This window comes from Dasypus novemcinctus, chromosome 20 (genome assembly GCF_030445035.2).
Source record: "Dasypus novemcinctus isolate mDasNov1 chromosome 20, mDasNov1.1.hap2, whole genome shotgun sequence".
NCBI lineage: Eukaryota > Metazoa > Chordata > Mammalia > Cingulata > Dasypodidae > Dasypus > Dasypus novemcinctus.
The window spans coordinates 24352407-24366960 of record NC_080692.1 but is presented as its reverse complement, the minus strand read 5'-3'; the positions used below and the strand labels follow the sequence as shown (position 1 = coordinate 24366960).

Sequence of the window (14554 nt, the reverse complement as noted above, 5' to 3'; positions counted from 1 at the left end):
AAGTTGGGAGTCTAGGGTTAGGGAACACTATGTGTCTCCAGGCCTCAGTTTTCTCATCTATAAAAATGGGGTTCTTCGGAAACAGAGGTCAGGGTGATGCAGCCACGAGCCCAGGAACACAGGTGGCTTCTAGAAGTTGGAAAAGGCAAGGAAAGCTTTCTCCCCTAGAGCCTCCAGAAGGAACTCAGCCTTGCTGACACCTTGACTTTACCCCATGAGACTCATTTCTGACTTCTGACCTCCAGAACTCTAAGATAATAAATTGCATTGTTAAAAAAAAAAAGGGGGGGGGTCTTGGGGAGTGGATATGGCTTGGGCAGTTGGGCACCTGCCTTCCACATGGGAGGTTCTGGGTTCAGTTCCCAGTGCTTCTGAAAGGAGAAACAAGCAGACAGTGGGCAAAAAACAAAATAAAACAAAAAAACAAAATTCAACGAGCAAAAAAAACCAATAAGCAAACAGAGGACAGAGCCATCTTGGGGGATGGGGTGGGAAATGGGGTTCAGTAGTCTCTAAGGTCAGTTTTGATTATAGAGTATCGGAATATTCAGGGAAGGGCACTGGGAATACCTAGCAATACCTGATTGTGATATCTGTAATTTCCAAAGCCCTTTCATGACCATGGTCTCACTCCTGCCCATGACATCACTTTCCCCAGGTAGGTGGGCCAGACGTTGCACCCCCCACTTAGTAGATGAGGAACGGGGCTCAGCGGAGGTCTTTCCTGAGGTCCCAATGGGCTGGGAGCAGCAGCTGGGGCACCAGGCCGGGCAGCGACTGGATGAGAGTCGGAGTGAGGTGTCAGGGCCCTAGGCGGGGCATAAAATTAGGGTTTGGATTTACTCCAAGGTTTGCGTTGGAGGGTTAATTCCCAAGAAAGTGAGAGATGAGGGTGCCTGGGGGGAACTCTAAGTGGAAAGGAAGGATTACTAAGCAACACCGAGGACTTAACAGTCAGATACTTTTTCTGTACTCTTATCAATAAATCCTACTAGCAACCCCGTGAGCTAGATCCTTCTCGTTTTGCAAACTGGGAGATAGGCATAGAGAGGTTAGGCTACGTGCCCAAGCCCACCCGGCTAAGTGGAGAACTCTGTCCTGGAGCCCAGGGGCTCTGCCTCTAAGCCTGGGTCTTGCCCTCCTGCTCTTCCATTAGGGAAATGCTGGGTGGGGATGGGGAGGGAGACAGCTTCTAGCCTTGGGTGTCCCCTGGGAGTGGTCAGATTGGTGGGCCGGGGGCACAAGGCAGCGGGACCCGGGACTCCTGGGTGTCTGGCTGGGCTACAAGGGGTTAAAGAACCTTCACCCAGCCCCTCCCGCCTCCTCCCCGGCTCTTCCTGTCCCTGTTGCGACACCGCGCGCGCCCGGGGCCTGCCTCCCTTCCCCGCCCACCTCCTCTCCGCCCCTCCTGCTTCTGCTGGGTCCGAGTTCTCTCGGGACTCAGGCTCCAGTTCAGGTCCCTGGGGCCAGGTGGTGATCTCCCCCCCCGCCGGAGCCTCAGCCCTCAAGCCCCCTCTCCCACCCGAGGCCCCGGGCTCCCCTGGGGACCTCGTGGGTCTCCAGGACCCCGGGACGCTGCCGCCGCCGCCGCCGCCGCCACCGCTGCCACCGCCACCACCCTGAGCCCTGATGGGGGAGTGAGAGGCCACGGCTGGCCGGACATGGGCCTCCCCACCGTGCCTGGCCTGCTGCTGCCACTGGTGAGCCCAAGGACGGAGGGCGGAGCAGACTGGCCGGGGTGGGGGTGGGGGTGGGGGTGGGGGAGTGGGGGGGTGGTAGGATGGGGGTGGGGGTGCTGCCGGGCCAGTGGGTCCCGGGGGCTGAGATTTTTCGGACCTGGCCCTGACCTCAGGCCTGCCTGGCCCCATCTCCAGGCGCTGCCAGAAGTTCAGGTTTCCCCACTGGAGCCTCCCCTGGGAAGAGGGGGCCGGCTGGAGGCGGGTCCATTTCAGGGAAATGGAGGAGCAGTTTGAAAGCGAGCCCTGGTCACTGACGGTCAAGGCTCTCAAGGCTGGGCCCAGGGGCAAGGTAGAGCAGGTGCTAGGCCAAGGGTGGGGCAGACGTGGGGTGGAAAGGAAGAGTGGGAGAAGGAAGGTCAGTGCTTCCAAGCGCGCAGGTGATTCAGGATTCGCCCCTCTGGTGGCCGGGCTGGCCGGGGAGTGGGATGGGCCCTGGGGAGGCGAGGCTGCCGTGGACCTTGGCTGAGCCAGCGCTGGGGGACTGGATGTGGACGGCTCATGAAGTGGGGAAACCGAGTCCAAGGGAGGTGACGGGTTAGTGGGGTGGGCTTGGGATGCTCCTAATGAGTGTCATTTGGGAGTGGAGGGGGCAAACGATGGGAGCAGGACCCCCGGGGTGGAGAAGCAGCGGGAGCCCTGCCTGCCCCACGCCTCCGACCCAGACTCGCCCCTACTGGTCAGTGTCCCTGCCCCTGCCCCTCCACCCCGCTCCCCACAGACCTAAACTACAATCCTTTGGCTTCTCATTCTACAGCTCAGTTTGGGGAAGTTGGTAGAGAGTTGTTTTCGTCACTGGAAAATGTCCCTTTCTCTTTCCTCCGCCTTATTTCAGCGTGTCGTCTATCCCAGCTCCTCCACCCCGCCGCTTTCCCGGCCAGGAGGGTGGGTCTTCCCTACCTAGGAGCCAGTTCTTCTCTTTCTCCCGGGTTCCTGCCCTTCCCTGGTCCACTTCTGCTTCCCACCTCCCCGCTCCTCAGTCCCTCCCGGCCATGCCTTCCTCTTCTGTCAGTCTCCCCTTCTCAGAGTCTTCTTTTGGAAATCCTTTTCTCTCTCCTTCCATCTCACTGCCCTTCTTCCCTGCTCTGACTCTACCTGTCTAAATCCTAGCTCCCCGACAGCACCTCTCTTGGCCAAATCCCTCTTCCCAGTCTCCCATCTCCTGCTGCTCCGAGACTCCCCCAGCCGCTGCCCTGTCATCTTCTCTCTTCTTATCTGGGTTCCACCTGTGACTCGCTGGTGTAAGAGCTGTGTGAACTTGAGCGAGTTCCTAAAACTCTCCTTGCCTTGATGTCATGATCTGTAAAATGGACATAATAATTATTACCTTGTGGTGTTTTCTTTTGATTTTAAAATTTTACTGTGGTCCCTTAAAATTTGCCATTTTAACCATTTTCCAATGCACGATTCAGTGGTGTTAATTGCGTCTACAATGCTGTGCTACCGTCACCATCATAGTGTTGTTTTGACGATTAAATAGATCCATACATAAGTACTTATTCAATTTATTAAGTCCCTACTCTGTGCTAGGCGCTGGGGTTGCAGCAGTGAATGAAATCTCTGCCCTCCTAAAGGAAGAATGGGGTATAACTAATAGAAAGTGCTCACTAAAAGTGAGCTTTTTTAAAATTCAGTTTTTGTAGGTACCAGGGGCCTGGGATTGAACCTGGGACCTTGTATGGGGGAAGCCGGCCGTCAACCACTGAGCCATATCAGCTTCCCTGAGTTGGTTTCACCATTTGTTTGCTTGTTTTTGTTTTTTCAGGAGGCACTGGGGACCAAACCCAGAACCTCCTGTGGGAGGCAGGAGCTCAACGTTTGAGCCACATCTGCTCCCAAACGTTAACTTTTCATACTGTCATTATTAGAAGTAGTAATTACCCAGTGGCCACCTGTGTTTGGAAAATAGAGGGTAAAGTTTAGCCTGAACAGGTAAAGGAAAGTGCCTAGGGGCTGGGGCTGGTCCAGCCCAGATGGGAGTCAAGAAAGGAGCCAAGCCTGGAGCTAAGAAAGGTCTGGACAGGCTGTCCCGGAGCTTCTTGATTTCTCCCCATTCACTGGGATACACAGCAGCCAGGGAGGGCAGGGGAGTGAGAAGGTTTCTGGGGAGAGTCTGACCAAGCAAGCAGCAGGCTGATCCCGACTCTCATAGAGCAGACAGCCTAGAAGACAAGGCAGCTTGCAGCCAAACAAGAACAACAAACCCAAACAAACAGGAAGGTTTCAGAACCATCTGGAGGAAAAGGCAAATATCCACAAAAGCATTGTGATGGGGTGCCCTGGATCATTGAAGGGAAGCAGAAGGAGCTTCTGTCCAGCTGCCTTTTCTCTTTTGGCAGATCTCGGCTCCAGTGCTCAGCTCTGGGAAATCCCTGAGCGTCCCCTGGCAGGTTCGGTGCCCTTGGCCATGCCCCCCAGGAGCAGAGATCACAGGCCTACAGTCCATTGTGTCTGAGTCAGCGGAGAGCTCTTGGGAGCCTGAGCTGTGCATGGTCCTTCTCAGCATCCCTGGAACCCAGGGCAGAGCTTGGCACATGGACTGTGCCTTTTAAATATTTGCTGAATGAATTAAGAAACAAGGGGTTTTGGTGGGGGAGGGTGGAAATCCTCGTAGAAAAAAGTGGATTTGAGACTGATATTTGAAGTCTCTGACTGGCAGGTGGTTAGAAAGAAGGGAGGCAGAGGAGTAGGGAGACTGGTTTGAGGGAGCAGAAAGGAATGAACAAATGGGGTTTTGTGACGGGGGCATGATGGAGACAGGAGGCTGAACAACTTGGCTGGAGCGGAAGGACTGAGGAGCAATGAGAAATGAGAATGGAAAAAGAGGAGTGAGTAGGGAAGGGATGGAGAAAGACTCTTGAATATGTCCCCATATTCTGAATACCATCCAGAGCAGGGACTGTGTTCAGAATAGAAGTGAGAAGTCACTGCAAGTACTCAAGCAGGCAAGGGTGACCCAATGGAAACCATGGTTGAGGTCAGGTCCTGGAGAGGAAGATTCACATACGTGTGGGTGCAAGTTGAAGCCTGAAAGCAGATAAGAAAGTATGTGGGATGGATTGGAGCAGGGAAGAGCCTGGAGGCTGGGCCATCTCTGGAAGACACTTGCCACAGTCCGGGTGGGAGGCAACCCATAGACGCGGAGAGGACGGAGAGAAAGACAGGGAGGATGACCAGGTGAACAGGACAGACTGGATGGCAGCGGTGGGGGGCGGGGGGTGGGGGGTGGAGGCCCTCAGGAAGAGAGGGGTGACATTTGGTCTTGGATCAATTCAGTTCCGGTCAGGTTCAAGGTAGGGAAATAGCCAAGTGGAAGTGTGAATCGAACAGACTAGAGCTGAAGTTCTTAAGCTTTTTTCTGCTTTTATATTGTCCATCTGTGCTGCCTTCACTCATGGGTCATTCTCAAAGGGAATGCGGCAGAAGGTCTAGTAAGGGTGTCTGTGTGTGGGGAGTCAGTGGGGAGTTGGGAGGGATTGTTTGAAAACTCCCCGCTAGAGATGAATATATCCTACAGATGAGCACTGTCTCCTCTCCTCCCTCTTTGGGAGTCTCTAGCTAGCTGGAGTAGAGGACAGCTCAATCCTGAGATCAGCCAATCCGTGTTGATTTTGTCCTGCCAGCTCAGGAGCACTGCTTCTGGATGCTCAGAGAGATACCAAGGAACCAGGACACTTTCTCTGACCAAGACGCTTTCTGATCTCTCATCTCCTAGGGTTTCTGGTCGGTTTGGGGAGATCCTATCTACTCACTGATATAACCATATTACGATAAGAGCCAAAAGCAGACGGAGTTAATTCAGATTCTCGAAGTTTGTAAGAGCTGAGTGTCTGAATGAGCTGGGGTGCAGAAGGGGGAGGCTTTGTGGGAGGGAGGTGGGATCTGAACTGAGCCTGTGGGCGTGAGGAACGTCATGAGCTCCCCAAAGGTTTTGACCTTAAATGAACACTTGGTTTTTAAAAACACACTTTTTATTTTGAAATAATTTCAAACTTACAAAGTAGTCCCAAGACCAGAGCATATTTCCTTACCCAAATCTCAAACATTTTAAATACCAATTTGCCACATTTGCTTTATTGTTAGTTATTATTACCTCTTTTTTTCTCTCTCCATCCATTTCTCTCTCTCGGAGCATAGGTTGCATACATCATGACTCTTTACCCCTTCATAATTCAGCTGATTTCCTGAGGACCAGCATATTCTATTACAGGAGCGTTATTAAATTCAGGACATTCAACGTCTATACAATACTAATCTACTTTCTGTTTTCCATTCTCGCCAATGAGCACATGCATATTAAGTTAACGAATAAATTGATAGGGGGAGAGGGCACAGCCCAGCAGGTCGGTGGGAGGTGGCTGGCTCGGGGCTAGACCACAGGGTCTTGCTGAGCTTCTCTGTCTTCCCACACAGCCTTAGTCCCACGCAGCCCTAGCACGGAAGTCGCTCTTTTAAGTCTCCCCAGGCGGAAGTTGTGGGGGCGTTGGAGACTGCTGGGCCACCCCCTCAACAGTCTCCACAGGCACCTCCCTGCTTCCTGTCCTTTCTCAGCTCCTGGCAACAGGCACCTGGCCAGGCCTGGGTGCTCAGAGCTACCCTCTGGTGTCTGCTGTTTTGCTTCTAGATGCTGCCCCCTACGCAGGCGCACAGGGCTGGGCTCATTGCAGCCAGCTGGTGCCAATGAAGGGTGGCCACCGGTGGGGAGCCCAGAGCCCCGGCACGGAGGGGCACCGCTGTGGGCCCTGAGAACCTGGGAAATAGTACTGGTCCTGCATGGCTTCCCGCTTGCTCCCTTGTGCCTGGAAGTGGGTGCTTGGGGGAGGGGCTGTGAAGATCAGAACTGGCCTTATTTCCTAAGGATTGTCTGGGGGACCCCAGGGAGGCCCCCCAACTCCACACAACCGGCCAGAACCAGGCAGGCTGTGGGAATGCCGTGAACTCAGGGTGGGAGGGCAGCCTGGCGTCGCTTCCTGCTCCAACTGGGGAGTGTCAGGGGGCTGGGGTCAGAGCCCAGGGAATGGACTTATCTGAAGGAGACTTGTTGGAACCGGGGGCGGGGCCAAGTCTAAAGGAAGGATGCTGAGGGTGGGAGAGAGCCCAGGGGACCTCAGGGGGCTGGGTATGACCTGATGGGAGGAAGCCAGGGGTCGAGGGAGACTTCCCTTTGGGAAGGAATGGGGGAGAGGGAGTCATTTCCCGAACTAAGTGGGCCATGGGGGACAAGCGATCATTGCCAGACTTTTTTTTTTTTGTGGGGAGGGGTCTCTGAGTGGAGTTGGGGGGCAGAGACTAGTCGCCAGGAGGAAGGGATCAGATGGGGTTCCAACTGCTGGCTGGTCTCAATCTTTTTGCTGACTCATGACCCTTGAGGAGTTGGGGAAGCTGCTGGTTCCTTCTCTTCTCCCCTCTATCCTCTCCCTCCCCCTGGCCTGAGTCACAGGGGTGGAGCTGCTGGGAAAAGGTTTCCCTTTCCCGGATCTCACTTAACCCCAAAGATGCTGGAGACAGAGTAACATGTGGCCTGAGAGGGGCTCTCTCTCCACCTCCCTCCAGGGAGGCCCATTACTCACGGGCCGGGGGCACCCCAAAAGCCCATGCAAGTCTGCCGTGGGACTGGAGCTTCTGTTTTTTCCTAACTCTGCCTCTGCCATTTGGCTTTGCTTCAAGGCCCCCAAGGGCCACTTCAGGTACTCTGAGCTCTTCTTCCGGGAAAGGATCCACAACTTGCAGGATTGGGAAGTTCTTCCCATAAGCACCCCAAAACTCTTCCTTTTGCCCTGGGAGCCCCAGGCCCGCCCTCAGGGTTGCTGGCACGGTGTGGAAGGTGCCGGGGAGGGCTGCTGCCCTCTGAGCAGGGGAGCACGCCCTGCAGGGACTGCTGCTGTGTTTGTGAATGTGGCTTCCCCTGTTTGGGCTGAGGCTCCGTTTCCTGGCGAGCGCCACCGCAGCATCTCCTGGCGGCTGGTGACTCAGGTGTGACCAGCGCCTAAACGTGAAGCTCTTCAGGGTGCAGGGCTGGGGCACCCAGGGCCTCCTTTCCTGGGCTGGAGTTTCTGCGACCTGATTAGTCTGTGGCTCTCCAACGTCAAATGTATTTTGAGGTCATCCTCTTATCTTGTCATAAGGTGGCTCTTACAGTATAGGAGAAAAAAAAAAAAATCAAGGTCCGAGAAAGCTAGAAGCTGGGTGGCAATCAAAGAGCAAAGTCCAAGCTGGAGCTCTAAGCTGGCTCCTGGCTCTGCTTTCCCTGTGGGTGTCATTGAAGCAGGAATAGGTCACGTGATTCCTGGCCTGCGGACGCTGGAATGGGATGAGTGATTCCGGGCTTGACCTAAAGGTGTAAGACAAGCTGTCTAGAAGTTCCCTGCGGTTCAAAGGGCTTGGGAGTTCACCAGCACACCCTCGGCGCCTCGCTGACGGACATCTGACCTGGGTCTTCAGCCTCCAACAGCTCTAGCTATGTGCCACCCACCGACTCGCCTTCTTCTGCTTCTGCCCCCACGTAACCTGTGCCCCACCCCTGACTGCTGAACTTTCCTTTTACTCCCTTTCCCGTCAACCTGGGTGTTTTTGTAAATTTAGTGGTGCAGCGGGGATGGAGATTGGAGAGGTCCTGAGCAAAGTTTGTATTAGAGAAAATAGGGTTCTTACTGGGACACGGAGACTGATTGACTGTAAGCAAACAATTTATTTATTGAGCAGCTCTCCCCATGGAGGGGGTCTGAAGAACGGACTGCATTCTCCCCACCAGCATGGTGGGGTCTGAAGAGAGACTTCAGCCCACAACTGGAAGGGCGGGACTTGAATTTATACAGAACTTTCCTAGGTGGGGAAATGATAGTGGGAGGGGGTTGAGGGTCCAGTGAGGTAGTGGGAGGGGGTTGAGAGAGTCTGTGGCTTCTTGGAATGCTGCAGGAGCAGATGTTTCTTTTGATCTGTAGGGTTTTAAAGGGTTTGTAAATAGTGAAGGTTTCTGTCTCTGTCTCCCTCTGATGTGCAGGTAGAGGTAGTAAAGATTCCCATCTGCCTCTGAAATGCAGATGGTGAAGATCTCTATCTCCCTTTACTCCTGTCTCTACCTGGTTCCTTTGTTTAACCTGTGGGAAAGTGCCTGTGTCTTCAGACACGGGGGAGGGCGTTTACCTTTTTCCCAATGCATATCAGGGGAAACTGAGGTACAGCTTGTTAATTATTGCAAACTTCTAACAGTTTGGATACAAATTTGTAAAGACATTCTTCCTTTTGCTTCGGCCCCTCCCCAGGAACGGTGCCTAAAGGAACGTCACTCGTCTCACCTCAGACTGAAGTGGTTTTTTTCCTTCTTCTTTATTAGAGAAGTTGTGGGTTTACAGAACAATCATGCGTAAAAGGCAGGATTCCCACATGCCACCCTATGATGAATAGCTTGCCTTGGTGTAAAACCTGTTACACTGGACAGCACATTTTTATAACTGTACTATTAACCAGAGCCCGTGGTTTCTAACTTAGGGTTCACTGTGAAGTGCAGTTCCAGGGATTTTTAAACTTTTAAAATTTTTATTCTGTTACCATAGAGACAACCTAATATTTTCCCTTTTAACCAGATGCAGATATATATTTCAGTGCTGTTAATTACATTCACGGTCTTAAAGAACTTTTTACTGGTAATAATGTAATATGAGAAAGTACCCCCATCCTAATTGCCCACCTTGATGAATCTTTGCAAAGTGAAGGCGCTGCGAAGCCAGCACTCCCGAGGGGAGACACCGTCCCAGTCTTTGGGGCTGCTGGTTGGAAGGAAGAGCCATCATTGAGGCCACCTGTGAGTTCCCAATTAAAATGTGAAAACAAACGAAACAAAGACTCTTCTTGGGCATCTGTCCTGTGTTAAGCACCCGCCAGCTGCTGTGGGGAGCTCAAAGGATAAAACACTGCTCAGGCCGGGGGCCTCCTCGCCTGAAGTTGGAGGACAAAAAATTTGCACCCAAGACAGCTAGGGAGAAATTAAGTGCTAGATTGCACACCGCCGGTGCCAAGGCTTAGAGGAAGAGTGGGGGCATCCTGGGGAGAACAGCTCGCAGAAAAGGACAGAGCTGGGGGTGTTTCCGACTCGCCTGGTTTAAGCCCCACCCTCCTTACCTTTCCTGACGGACTACGGGATTTTCCCCCAGGTGCTCCTGGCTCTGTTGGTGGGAACATCCCCCTCGGGGGTTTTCGGACTGGTCACTCACCTTGAGGACCAAGAGGAGAGAGACAACCCGTGTCCCCAGGGAAAATACAAGCACCGTCAAAACAGTTCTGTCTGCTGTACCAAGTGCCACAAAGGTGAGGTGCTAACAGTTCCTCCCTGACTTAGGGGGCCCTGCTTCTTCCTTTGGTTTTCCCAGAGGTTCTAGAACCCGGGGTCCCTCCTCCAAGTCTCCTAGCTTTGCTGCCTCCTTGGGCTGGATTTTCTCCCTTCTTTCCTCTCCTAGAGACTTCAGGGAAGTGGGCCAGGCTTGGTCTCCCTAGCACGGGGCTCTTTCCTTAACACTCAGCTGCAGCCTAATCCTGAGACCCCAATCACAGGGACCTACCTGCACAATGACTGCCCTGGCCCCGGCATGGACACGGACTGCAGGGAGTGCGGGAACGGCACCTTTAATGCTCAGGAGAACTACGCCACCAAGTGCCAAATCTGCTCCAAATGCCACAAAAGTGAGTCTTAGGCAAAGGTACCATTGGGAGAGGCAGGTGGGCATTAGCAGGTGTGTGGGTACATGCCCACGTGGGAGGGTAGGCGGGTCTGTGCAGGTGTGTATGGGCAGGGAGGCGTGTGCGGATATCTGTGCAGGCGTGTGTGGGCAGGGAGGCGTGTGCATATGTGAGTGAGCGTGCATGGGTGTGAGCGAGAGCTAGAGCGAGGGTCCAGAAGGGAATGCAGGGGAGGGCCAAGTAGCCAGCGGTGCTGATACGGCAATAGAACTCCCACCCATCTCCTCCCGGCACTAGCAATGCAGCAGGTGGAGATTTCCCCCTGCAGAGTGGACCAGAACACCGTGTGTGGCTGCAGGGAGAACCAGTACCGCAATTATTGGAGCGACACCCTTTTCCAGTGCTTTAACTGCAGCCTGTGTCTCAACGGCACAGTGATTCTCTCCTGTGAGCATGGCCCCGACCCCAAGCCCTCTCCCACCCCGGGGTCAGCCTGTGTCCTGGGAGGAAGGTCTGCACCTTTCAATACCCCCTCTCCCATGAGGAAGCACTGCCTTTCCCTCTCACTCCTATAGTCCCTGGGTCTGATGACACCCCTCCTGCCCTCCCCCCCGCCCCCTCCCCGTCCTGTGTGGGGGGGCAGGGCTATCATCTAGCTGGGCTGCCCTTTCCCTTCCAGGCCAGGATAAACAGAACACCGTGTGCAGCTGCCACGCAGGGTTCTTCCTGAGGGGAAACGAATGTGTCTCCTGTAGTAAGTGAGTATCCCTTCCAGCTGTTGGGCACTGGGTCAGGGTGCATGGGGGGAGAGGATGGGGCTGGGGTGGCGGTGGGTGAGAGTCATGAGGGGCGGGGGACACCCCAAGGTGCTTGGGTTCCTACTGGCTCTCTCAAGTGGGAGACACTACGTCTCCCCCGTCCACCTTTTAGTTAGAAGGGTGCTCTATTTATAGCATTTCTGGCTATTATTTTAAAAAGACTTAAAATAAAGAAATAAAAATAAAAAGACCTTTCCAGGAGGCTGATCTTGTGCCTACTTTGAGCAGATGTAAATGCTTCCTCCCCGCCCCTCTGAGGTGCTACCGAATTATTTTCCTTGTGGAAGGGCTTTTCATGGTGGGGCCAAGAAGAAAGTCGGAGGGCTCTGGAGTTGAGCTGATCCGGGTCTGAGTACCTTTAAAGTAAAGATAATGACACCTACTCTGTGAAGTTGTCAGAATGGCAAGATACCTATAAAGTGCCTCCTAAGGTTTTTTTTTCCCCCCCACTAAAGTTTGTCTCTTCTCCTTGAAGAGCTTTTACACCCATTCCCTGGAGCTCTCACCATGACCATGTGAGGCGGGCAGGAAAGTACCTCTTCCTGCTTTTAGATTCCTGAGGACTTCTTCTCAGGTTCCTTCCAGGTCCACCTGCCGCGGCTTTTCCATCACGCCGCACTGCCCAGGGGCCGCTCCCGACACGGGAACTTGTGCTTGTTCTACCGAGTGCTCTCTTGCTGCCTCTAGTGATATGTATTTTTAAAATTTTCACACGAACAGTTAGCCCTTCTCCCCAAAGTCAGGTTTCACAACTAGCAGTGTCATCTTGAGCAAAAGACCTCTATCCACTCTTTGCCCCAGGATTCTTACTGGTAAAACAGTCACAACAAAATGGTAACAGCTATCTTTATGGAGCACTTATAATCAACTTGTTTAATCCTCAATCCTGAGAGGTGGGTGCACTCCTTATTTTACTGACGAGGAAACTGAGGCTCACAGGCTAAATGACCTGGGATCAGATTGCTAGCGAATGAATGGATATCCTCACCTGACTGCTTTCAAATCTTTTTCTTCACAGTCTCTTCAAGATCCCTTCCAGCTCTAAAATTAAATGACTCTGGGATTAACTATGTTTTATTCCTCCGCATCAATTCCCAATATAGGTTAGATTCTATGGCATCAAGAGATAGTTAAATTGCGCACAAAGCAAAGAATTTCCCACAATCTTTTCCCCCTGTGGTCCTCCCGGGGTGGAGCCCCCATTCACCAATGTCATCTCTTCTTCCAGCTGTAAACATAGTAACCCGGAGTGCACCAAGTTGTGCCCACCCCCACCTGAAAACCTGAAGGGCTCTCAGGACCCAGGTGAGCAGAAATCAGCGGGTGCCCATGCTGGCCTGCCCTGCCCCAATCCTTGCCTCGCCCCCATCCATCCATCCCCCCTGACCACCTCTGCTTTGCCCCCCAGGCACCACGGTGCTGTTGCCACTGGTCATCGTCTTTGGTCTCTGCCTTTTATCCTTCTCCTTCATTGTTCTGATGTGCCGCTACCCACGGTGGAAGCCCAAGCTCTACTCCATTGGTGAGTGGTGCCTTTGGGTGGGGAGCGGGTGCTGGTGAGGATGTGGGAAGGGGTCAGACGGACAAGCATGGAGGGACATGAGGAAGGTCCCCTTAATTTGCTGCCGAGACTCCTCCCGTAGCAGGGGCAGCACTGGATGGCTGGTGAGAAGGCAAGCTGCATCAGCAGTTCTGTCCTTCTGGGGCCACTGGGGGCCCGAAGCATGTCACCACAATTCCCTGGCCAGGTCCTGGAGGGGTGCCACGGCCCAGGCGGAGAAGTGAAACTTATGACACTTTCTTTCTTTTTTCTTCCTAGTTTGTGGGACATCAACACCTGTAAAAGAGGTGAGATGAAACCTGGAACCTACTTCAAACTCTCCTAATCGTCCATTTTAACCTTGTAATACCCAAACCACCTGGAATCACCTTTCACGCGCCCTGGGGCTCCCCTAATTCCCTCTAGCTCCACCCTCCATCCAGAGTAAAGAGGGCTGGGCTGTCTTCCCTCTCCTTGACTAACGAGGTGCCTTCTGTCTTTCAGGGGGACGCTGAAGGAGTTACGCCTCTAGCTGGAAACACGGGCGTCGGCCCCACCCCGGGCTTCAGCCACATCCCCGCCTCCCCCTTCCCCGACAGCTCCCCCTGCCCCAGCTACCCACCCAACTTCAGGGACACATCGCCCCCTAGAGAGGTGGCCTCGCCCTACCCGAAGGCTGACCCCATCCTCCCCGTAGCCCGTCTCTTCTCCATCCCTAACCTCGCGCCTCCCCAGAAGAGGGGCGACAGCGCCCACACACCGCCGCGGCTGGACAGTGAGTTCACAGCGGGAAGCCGGGCGGCGGGGTGGGGGGGGGCTCCTCCAGGGCGCAGGCCCCGGCCTCACCGCGCGCTTGCCCGCAGCCGACCCGGCCACGCTGTACGCGGTGGTGGACGGCGTGCCGCCCACGCGCTGGAAGGAGTTCATGCGGCGGCTGGGGCTGGCCGAGCACGACATCGAGCGGCTGGAGCTGCAGAACGGGCGCTGCCTGCGCGAGGCGCAGTACAGCATGCTGGTGGCCTGGCGGCAGCGCGCGCCGCGGCACGAGGCCACGCTCGAGCTGCTGGGCCGCGTGCTCTGCGACATGGACCTGCGCGGCTGCCTGGAGGACATCGAGGAGGCGCTGGGAGGCCCCGCCCACCTGCCGCCCACGCCCCGCCTCCCCCGGTGAGGCCACGCCCGCCGCCACCCTCGCGAGGCGCCTGCTCTGAAGATGATGCTTCCTGGCCCCCCGCCACCTGGGAGGGCGGTCCTGAGAGATGCCCTCTGGACCCTCGTTTTTTTTCCTGGAGAGGAAGGGTCTTGGAAGGGCAGGCCTGAGCTGGCACTTACTTGGTGCTACCCCCTCAGTGTATATAGTTTTTCTCAGCTGCCTGAGCACCACTGAGACCCTGCGTGGGGGGGGAGGGCACTACTAATCAGTTGTGCGAGGTGCGGTACTTGTGAGCTCCTGAGAGAGTAAGTGTGCCAGGAGTCCACGTGGTGGTTGCTGGGATAAGGGGTGCCACGCCGGACGCCCATCTTGGAAATCTGGGTGGCCGCTGAGTCCCATTCACAGTGCATAAGCAATCTTTGTATCAATTATGCCACACTAATTGAAACTTGACCTTGCCTGGACGAGCACAGAGTAATCGGAACTGTCCCAACGCTGGGCAAGCCCAGAACAATGGGGCCGCCATTTGGAGCTGTGGACTTGTAAATACACTAAAACTTTGGAATTACTGTTCTCCTGGAGGGAGTGGTCTTGTCTGCCTGGTTGGTATGGGAGGCTGGGGCCGAGACCCCAG

General features: G+C 54.4%; 1 protein-coding gene across 2 annotated transcripts; it reads left to right on the top strand.

Annotated features, from left to right (window-relative positions):
• Positions 1-1385: 1385 nt before the first annotated feature.
• On the top strand, positions 1386-14489 carry TNFRSF1A (TNF receptor superfamily member 1A). Of its 2 annotated transcripts, XM_004448570.5 has the most exons (10): positions 1386-1700; positions 9887-10040; positions 10284-10412; positions 10707-10856; positions 11089-11167; positions 12456-12532; positions 12636-12749; positions 13047-13075; positions 13272-13542; positions 13631-14489. In XM_004448570.5, exons 1-10 carry the CDS (start codon positions 1662-1664, stop codon positions 13936-13938), a joined length of 1350 nt encoding a protein of 449 aa, XP_004448627.1. In that variant the 5' UTR covers positions 1386-1661; the 3' UTR covers positions 13939-14489. The 2 variants fall into 2 exon arrangements, with proteins under 2 accessions (XP_004448627.1, XP_058138608.1); XM_058282625.2 differs by lacking the exon at positions 1386-1700 and having other exon boundaries at positions 9917-10040; positions 10253-10412.
• Positions 14490-14554: the final 65 nt, after the last annotated feature.

Coding starts and splice junctions, on each gene's coding strand:
- TNFRSF1A (XM_004448570.5), top strand. CDS start 1,662: ATGGGCCTCCCCACCGTGCCTGGCCTGCTGCTGCCACTG. Junction 10,041..10,283: donor CTGTACCAAGTGCCACAAAG/GTGAGGTGCTAA, acceptor CCCCAATCACAG/GGACCTACCTGCACAATGAC. Junction 10,857..11,088: donor CGGCACAGTGATTCTCTCCT/GTGAGCATGGCC, acceptor TTTCCCTTCCAG/GCCAGGATAAACAGAACACC.